The 8,720-nt window shown below is 36.1% G+C and overlaps 1 protein-coding gene across 3 annotated transcripts in view; it reads left to right on the top strand.

The window, feature by feature from the left end:
- Positions 1-5,217, top strand: part of LOC107875331 — a 13,905-nt gene extending 8,688 nt beyond the window's left edge. For all 3 annotated transcript variants that reach the window (XM_016722012.2, XM_016722011.2, XM_016722013.2), the window contains exons 8-9: positions 3,620-3,873; positions 4,827-5,217. In XM_016722012.2, the coding sequence (XP_016577498.1) occupies positions 3,620-3,873; positions 4,827-4,998 (426 nt within the window). In that variant the 3' untranslated portion in view covers positions 4,999-5,217. The remainder of the gene's footprint in view (positions 1-3,619; positions 3,874-4,826) is intronic.
- The last annotated feature ends 3,503 nt before the right edge of the window (positions 5,218-8,720 follow it).

The following is an 8,720-nucleotide window of genomic DNA, read 5'->3' as shown; positions in this document are numbered from 1 at the left end:
ATCTGTTCTTGCCTCCCACATCTGTGAATGGATGTCATGGACTTCCACTTGATTTGGGGAAATACTCATCTCATGCAGCTTCTTGTTCAATTGCACTCTAATATTAGTTAAAGATATTCCTATGTAATTCTGGAATATGAATACGCCTGCCCTTAGTTTGCTGAAACAGTTGGAGAGTGATCTTTGCTGGAGTATGGAAATAGTTGCATTCTGTAGGAGAGATTCTCTCAGTTCAGTTATGCTGCTCGACTTGATAAGAGTTCCAGTTTTTCTAGTCATCAGTCAATTGAGCCAGAAATCTCTTATTATATATGGAAGACAATTTATGTAACTAATGTTGGATGACAATAGATTGACAGATGATGAGACAGAAAGAAGGGCAACAAGTATGCTCGAGTACGAGGAATTCATAAAAAACGAAGAGATTTCTTGAAGGCAGAAGTCAAGGTCACTATGGTTGAAGGAGGGGGATAGAAACGCCAAATTTTTTTCACAAAATGGCAAATGCTCATAAAAGGTACAACAACATTGACCAACTCTTGATCCAAGGGGAGTTGACTTAGGATCCAAACAGAATTGAAAAGGAGGTGGTAGATTATTACAGTAAACTATACTCAGAAGCCACAAACATGAGACCAGCTTATATGCATCCAAATTGTCCTAGACTCACAAAAGAGGAACACGAGAAGCTACAAAGGGGGTTTAAAGAAAATGAAGTCCTGAGATGTTTAAAATTATGTGCAACAGTCAAGGCACCTGGTCCTGATGGCTTCACCATGGGATTTTTCATCAAGTGTTCGGAGATTTCTGAAGCACGGCATCATGTCGGTCTTTCGGAACTTCTATGAACAAGAAATGTTTGAGAGAAGCCTTAATGCCACATTCATAACACTCATCCCAAAAAGAAATGAGCCAAAGAGTTGAGGGAATTCAGACCAATTGGTTTGATAGGTAGCATATACAAGTTGTTTGTCAAAGTATTGATAGAAAGATTGAAAGATGTGATGGTGAAGTTGGTTGAGTCGCAACAAATGGCCTTCATCAAAGGCGGACAAATCATGGATGCTGTACTTATAGCGAATGAAGCCGTTGACTCCAGATTGAAACAAAAATAACCTAGAATCCTTTGTAAGCTAGACATGGAAAAGGCTTACGACCATGTTAATTGGGAGTTCTTACTGGATACTATGAGGAGAATGGGTTTTGGCCAAAAGTGGATACAATGGATCAAATATTGCATCACCACTGTGAGATTTTCTGTGCTTATAAATAGCTCACCTGTAGGCTTAATGCACAAAGGGGTCTTAGACAAAGAGATCCTTTGTCACCCTTTTTATTTTTATTAGCTATGGAAGGTCTTAATAGAATGATCAAGACAACAAATACGAATGGTTGGCTCAGAGGTTTTGATGTGGCTAGAAATGGAGGAGAAAATTTAGAGATAACTCATCTGCAATATGCAGATGACACTCTCATCATGTTTGAAGTTGAAGAGGAGTAACTTAAGATCCTAAGGGTGATTTTGGTATTATTTGAAGGGATCCCCAGGCTGCACATTAATTGGAGGAAAATCTTCTTATATCGTATTAATGAGGTGCAAAATTTAGAATTTCTGAGCTCAATTCTAGGTGGAGAAGTAGGAACCTTACCCACAATCTATTTGGGAATGCCATTGGGAGCAAAGTCACAATCCGCGGAAATATGGAATGGTGTAATAGAAAAATATGAAAAGAAACTGGCAAGGTGGAGGACTCAGTACTTGTCGAGGGGAGGTAGATTAACTCTCATTAACTCGGTCCTTGATTCTCTCCCAACTTACATGATGTCTACCTTTCCTATTCCTGCACGGGTTATCAACAAACTAGATTAGATAAGGAGGAAGTTTCCTTGGCAAGGGAACAATGAAAGGAAGGGATACAACTTGGTCAAATGGGAGGCAGTGACTGTAGGGAAAAGGCAAGGAGGATTAGGAATCAAGAACCTGAAATTTCATGGCCAGACCCTAAGAAGAAAATGGCTATGAAAGTATTATAGTGACGATCGATCTTTATGGAGGAATGTCATTAGTGCTAAATATGAAGAGGAAGATAACTGGATGACAAAGGATATCACCACACCATATGGAGTTTGTTTGTGGAGATCCATTAGAGCTTTATGGAGTGAATTCAAGACCAACACAAAGATTAAAGTGGCAAATGGAGGCAAAACTAATTTTTGGAAAGATGAGTGGCATGAGACAGGAAGACTAGATATTCAGTTTCCAGACATCTATGCATTAGTCTCTCACCAACAAAAGACAATCGCTGACTTATGGACACATCAAGGATGGACTTTCAACTTTATGGTTTAGAAAGAGATCAAGATACTCTATGGTGGAAAGGTAGCATAAACGGCCAGTTTGAGGTGAGTAATGCTTATAGCTGGATGAACCACACCCCCCAGTGTATAAGAAATTGGCCTTGGAAAGGCATCTGGAAAAACAAAGTCCCACACAAAGTTGCATGCTTTGTCTGGTTGCTAGCTAAAGAAGCTGCTCTCACTCAAGATAATTTGATGAAGAAAGGGACATCATTGTGCCCTAGATGTTTTTTTTTTGGGGAAAGTGCGGAGACAGTTAATCATCTTTTTCTTCATTGCAAAATCACTAGACAACTATGGAGGACGTTCTTAAATCTCAAGGGCATTTCCTGGACTATGCCTGGAAAGATTACAGAAACAATTCATAGCTGGGAGGAAGCTGGTGTGCACGCAAAAAATAGAGACAGATGGAGAATCGTCCCTGCAAGTATATGGTGGACTCTATGGAACGAGAGGAATGCTAGATGTTTTGAGAGCATTGAGAGTAGTATGCAAAAGCTTAATTGTCTTTTGTTGCTATGCTTTTGGTGTAATCAAGTGTACTAAAATGATACTATCTCTATAATTGATGCTCTAGATTCAATTTAGATAAGAGATAGCAGGATAGTACAGTAAATGATGTAAATACGTTTTCAGTACAACCTATGTATTGCTTTTGGAGAAATATACAAATTTACCAGTTTCAAAAATTTTTGGATGAAACTAGATAAAAGCAATTAGATTTCAAAAGAGTATTTTTCTTTTGTAACCTTGTATAAAAAGTCATCACTTCTTTGCTTAAAGTGATAAAGAGATGCAAAGTGCGGGGGGTTATCACTTTATTGGCGAAGCCATGCGCTTCAACGAAGTGTGCGCTCCTCCAAACAATGACATGTGAAGTGATCCAAATGAAAAGCTGTTGGCTCTTTGAATCTCAACTTTGAGGAGTCGGAATAATATTGACATTATCTTTACTGGATATTAAAATAGGTTACAGTATTTTAATTGTGATTTGATTATTGTAGCGCTAAATTCATATATGTTTTATATTTTACATTTTCTACATTTGTGTATTTCACATTTCAGATTAGTTTTTGTTTCAAGTTGCATAGACCTTATTACTTCTTTGCTCTTTTCACTTTTAAAAGCACTGCTTTATAAGAATACAAATGGGTATGAGTCAAGAACTATAAGCCACCAGCAGTGGATGAAGGAACATTCTTTTACAATTTATACTATAAGGATACTGAGATTAATGTTACATTGTGAAATATTTTAACAGATTACTCTCAATCAGTGGTTGCATCAGAACATGGAAACAGTTGTCTCCATGTATGAAGATCGGTTTGACTTGTGCACGATTCAAAGTCAACTTGTTGAGGTATCTAGCAAGAACAAGGATCAAACTATTAATTGGTGGAAGAAGCTTAGTGTAATAAGTTCTAGACCTGTGTCACGTCAATTGAATGTTGTTGTGATTGACCAAATATCTGTGCCTGTTAAGCGGACCAAGGAACTAAGGGCTTTGACTGGGTGGTAAGCAGAGACCTTCACCGCTCATATCTCCTTCATATCATGCATTGATTGCTTTTCTGCTTTTTTTTTTCCACTTTGAAGCCTTCTGGATCTTCATAGGCTTTTTACAAGATTCTTAGTGATAACATTTTATGGTATTGTAGTTCATTACTTATGCTATTTGTGATTGGATGCTAGAACTGAAGATTTAATTTTAACAGTTAAAAGAATAAAAGTTATGCTGTTAGAAGAATTAAGCTTTTGTTTTGGTTTTAACTCACTAATCTTCAATAGTCAAACCCAGACTGAAATTAACCTAATACTGATTATTTTGAGAGAAGGAAAAGGAAATTCATAATTGCTGCAGCCTTGAATGTCATTTTGCAATTCAAGGAAAGATGTATAGTTCTAATCCAAGTACTTGATAATAGTACCTTGACTACCTTAAGAGTTCGAGTCTCTTGCATTCTCTCCTTGACCAATTTGCAAACTATTAACAAAAATATGGGTCAGGTCCAGAATAGTGTTGTTGATGATTGAGGAAATAATAAAATTCGTGGTTGGCAACTGCATTAGTTAGTGGGGTTTTAATGTGAAATACAGTTCAAAGTACTATAGTAAACTTAGTGCTAAGGCTGTAAATGTTGAATCATGAGATGCTTGATTTCAGATATTGAGGTTGCCGTGCTGTCTTTTTTAGTTGGTATTGAAGTTCCATATGCTGTCAATGTGGCATATGAAACTTATTGATAGTATAATCACAGTTTGTGGTCAAAAGTCCTATTACTGGAATAGTTGGAAAACTGTTTTTATTTTTTATTTATAATCAAACGCTAGTTACTATTAGTCTCTTCATCTTGTTACATGCCGAATATGTTCCAATTCTCTGTAGGTCCACATTTCTTTGCCTGTGCAGGCATTAGCAAGTCCAAAAGGAAATTAACTTACCAACCGTGTTATGTTAACCTTTACAGGAGATACTATTACAGTCTTTTCCTTGAATTGGCTGATATTGCAATGCCGTTGGTGAGAATTGTTATCGCTAAGGTGAGTGATGCAGTCTCATTCTTTCTGGTTTCTCTGATAGGGAGATCATTGGGGCTTATTTACACTGGGATAAGACAATCCCTTCGGTGGAAGAACTAGGCACTGTGCAATCTCTTTTTTTTGTGTTTGCAATAAATTTTTTCTGCATTGTCTTAAACATGTATTGACAAAGTAGACTACTTTAACATTGTCAAATTCTTTTTAGGCCTATTTAAAGCATTTGAAGTTAGATTTGTAGCTACGATTCTTCAGTTTTCTTCTCAATTGTTGAAACTATTAGTTGAAGGAAAGTCCTAAAAGGTACTGGTCTACCTCTCATCTGCAGAGTTACTTTTATAATCGTTCAAGATTACTTTATCCTACTTTTTTAATTGTCTCAGAACCATTATTTATATAGAAAATAAAAATAGCTTTTGGAATTGCATAATCTCAGTGCTCAGGAAAGCATTATTGTCATTATATTTTCATGGAATTCCATAAAGAAGTTTTGACATTTGACCACAAACTTTTAAGTACTAGTTTGTATGCTTCGAATATATTTAATTAAAGTCTCATCATTTCGATTTCAGTAGAATCTCTGGTTACTACTTTTCCTCTGTGTCAAATTTTACTCATTCTTTTTCATAGATAATGAGCATGACAAATGATGGGTGTGTTTTGTTGTATACAATATTTGTCAAGCTCGAAGTTTCACTCTGTATATGAAGTATGAACTCTTGGCTTGACAATTGTTAGCACATTTGCAACTTTGCACAAATCACTGAAGTATTATGGAAACTAGTGGGTCAAAGATTGGAGACAGGGAGAAGACAAGGGCAAGTAATAAGAGTGGGTAGAAAAGCAAAAGTAATCTCAGAGGATAATAATCTTTTGTGTTGTGCCCTACCACCTTTACAAGACGAGGCTCTTAAGAAACTTCTTATAGACTAATTAATTCACAGTATTTCCATAGTGTCTCACTTTGCATAAAGTAAACATTTCCCACTTTGAACTTTCACTTTTCCTAGGAGACCTAATTATTAGAGTTATACAGTTTAGAACAGGTAGTAAAATAGTTAGTTTCAAGTTGTCCCTAATGGGATAGCAGTTGGCCTGTGTTTTCTTTTTCTTGAAATTAGAGACTAATCGTTGAAACAATATTATGCTCAAGATAATAGATTTTAATTTTTTTTTAGCACCCAAGGGTGTGAACCTAGTGTTTGATGAAGTAGGTTGAGAATTATGAGGTCTTCGGTGCAAATTCCGACTGAGGCAAAGACTATGTGATCTCTTACCATTTGCCCAAACCTTGGTGCACAGAGTTACACAGTACATGTGCAGGAAATAATAGATACTTTGTGTAATTTGTCAAAGATGGCCCAAACAACATTTGTTATCAAAAGAGCAATTTCAATTTTGTGGAGTGAAGGACCACAAGATAAATCAGCTGCCATTGAATGGAAGGTGAAGGCTGATGGAACTTTATGATGCATGCTTAGTTAGTTATAGCTCAGCTCATCCATGAATGGAAAAAGCTATACTTATCATCATTCTTACAGGCATGCAAGAGTTGTCAGTACAAAAGAAAAAGACAGTTGTTACTTTATGAATTCCTCCTGAGATGTTTGTTGCTTCATGTTTTGCTTTTGGAAGTTGGAACAAAGGAGAAAGAAACTTATGTGAATCAATTGCTCCAACAAATCCAGAATAAAGAAAGCAGTTTGGTAAGATGGTTGGAATTCCCCATCTGTAACGAAAGGTCTCGGCTTCAAGCCACGAAAATGGAGAATCTTTCGGTAGGGACAGCTTTAACTTGTCCCCCTATCCAACGCTAATTTGAATTAGTCGAGTCAGTAGGTCTATCAAATACCAAATGATTAATTGTAAAAAAAGAAAAAGATATAGGAACCAACGCATACGTCGTTTTCTGCATTATTGGCCCCATGCCCTCTCTACTCTCTAGCAACCCCCACAAAGAAAAGAAGAAAAGAAAAAAAGCAAAAAACTAGGTGCTGAAGCTTTATATTGATCCACCAGGTGCCATTATTATTTTGCTTTATGGTTTCATGCATAGGTCCTAAATATGGTACTCGGATTTTTTTCTCCATCTGTACCTGCTTCCCAAATATAGATTAAGACTTGCCTCTTGCAACCTTCCCACCCCCACCCACCACCCACAGGGTGTTGGAATTTATCTCTTCAAGTTTTGCATTGTCGTGAGTATACAGTAAGTGGAATGAAAAAAAATATGTTTGTCAAGTTGGCACCTAGATTAGACAACAGCAACAACTAACATTCCCCGTGCATTTCCACAAAGACCCACAAAGACAGTCGTAAATCGTAATAGAAGTACAAGAAGCCAGAGATAGTAACAAAACAATAGATTCAACACTTGTTGAAGTAAGAGTAGATTCAACATCTACATACGCCCTGTAATGTATTATTGAGATTTTTTTTTAAAGAAGGATTAAGCTACACTTAATTGAAATAGGATAGAGAATATACTGCCATGAACCCAATAGATCACCTTCCTAACCCTACTACTAATCAAATTTATGTAAAGCATTTAGTAAGGTGAGGGATAGGGTGAGGGTGGGGTGGGTCATGATCTTAAAATAATGCCAGTAAGATCCAGGTTAACATTGCATATGTATGCATATATATTACTATATAATATAAGATGAGAAGCTGCTGTGTGTTATATTACTGTTGTAATTAAACCTGATATTTAGTGCGGCTTCACAGTCCTCTATTTTTTAATTTAATAATATTGTCAATTGTCTTTTCCTCTGACTTCTAGGTCCTAATCAGTGTCATGGAAAATATTATGGGGTAATTTGGTAGGAGGGATAAGGATAACTAATCTCGAAATTAATTTAAAATAGGAGTTTATTTCATGTTTGGTTGGGACAAAATGCATGAGATCACTCATCCCGGGATTGAAGTGTTTTTCTTATCCCTCCTTGAGGATGGGATAGCTAATCCCGAGATAGCTAATTCCGGGATAACTTGTTTTCCAGGCAAACGACCCCATATAGGTTTTTAAAATTTCTTTCCCTATTTTAGGCACTAATTGTCAATATTTGAACAGCAGATTTACAGCTGTTTGGTTTGATTATTTCTCTTCTTCTCCTCCCTCTTTCTATTTTCAATTATTGTTAGCTCATACTGGCCAAGCTTTTCCATTATTATGTAATTAATGTAGTTTATCTGCTACTGAGTTTTTCGTTATTGAATTTCTCTTTGTTAAATAATTCATGTGTGATATTCAAAATCCTCATAACAATGAAAAATCAATGTGTTCAAAGTACTTTCAATATTTTATGCTAGATGTTTTAATATAGAAAATGCTTTTCTATTTCTTGCCCGACACTAAATAATTTAGTACCTAAATTAATGGGACCGATGCATGAAATATATGTAGATGACAAGAAACGAACATTAGGACTAACTCGATCCTAAAAGTTAACTTCTAATGAGATTGTAATATTTATCGTTCTATCAATGTGGACAACTCAACACCTCCTTGCACTCCCAGGCTTGCCCGTTGGGATGTTGATATCATGATAAAAAATAAGCGTTGAACCTAACTCAAAATTAAAAACTAGCTTTGTGAGGTGTTAGATTGTCCAAAATCATAAAAAGAGACCAAATATTTCACACCGAACCAATGTGGGACAACTCAATGATAGCGACAAGACTACATTGCTTGCTTCTAAAAGATGCATACAATTTCAAATTATCTTCTATAATAAGCAGGATTAGCAATCTGAAAGTTGAGTCAAATAACCATTTATAATAAGTTAATATACACTGATTGAATACAATTTTGAAAATGCACT

The sequence above is a fragment of the Capsicum annuum genome, chromosome 6 (genome assembly GCF_002878395.1).
Source record: "Capsicum annuum cultivar UCD-10X-F1 chromosome 6, UCD10Xv1.1, whole genome shotgun sequence".
NCBI classification, from domain to species: domain Eukaryota; kingdom Viridiplantae; phylum Streptophyta; class Magnoliopsida; order Solanales; family Solanaceae; genus Capsicum; species Capsicum annuum.
The sequence above is the reverse complement of the archived record's forward strand: the minus strand, read 5'-3'. Positions and strand labels throughout refer to the sequence as shown.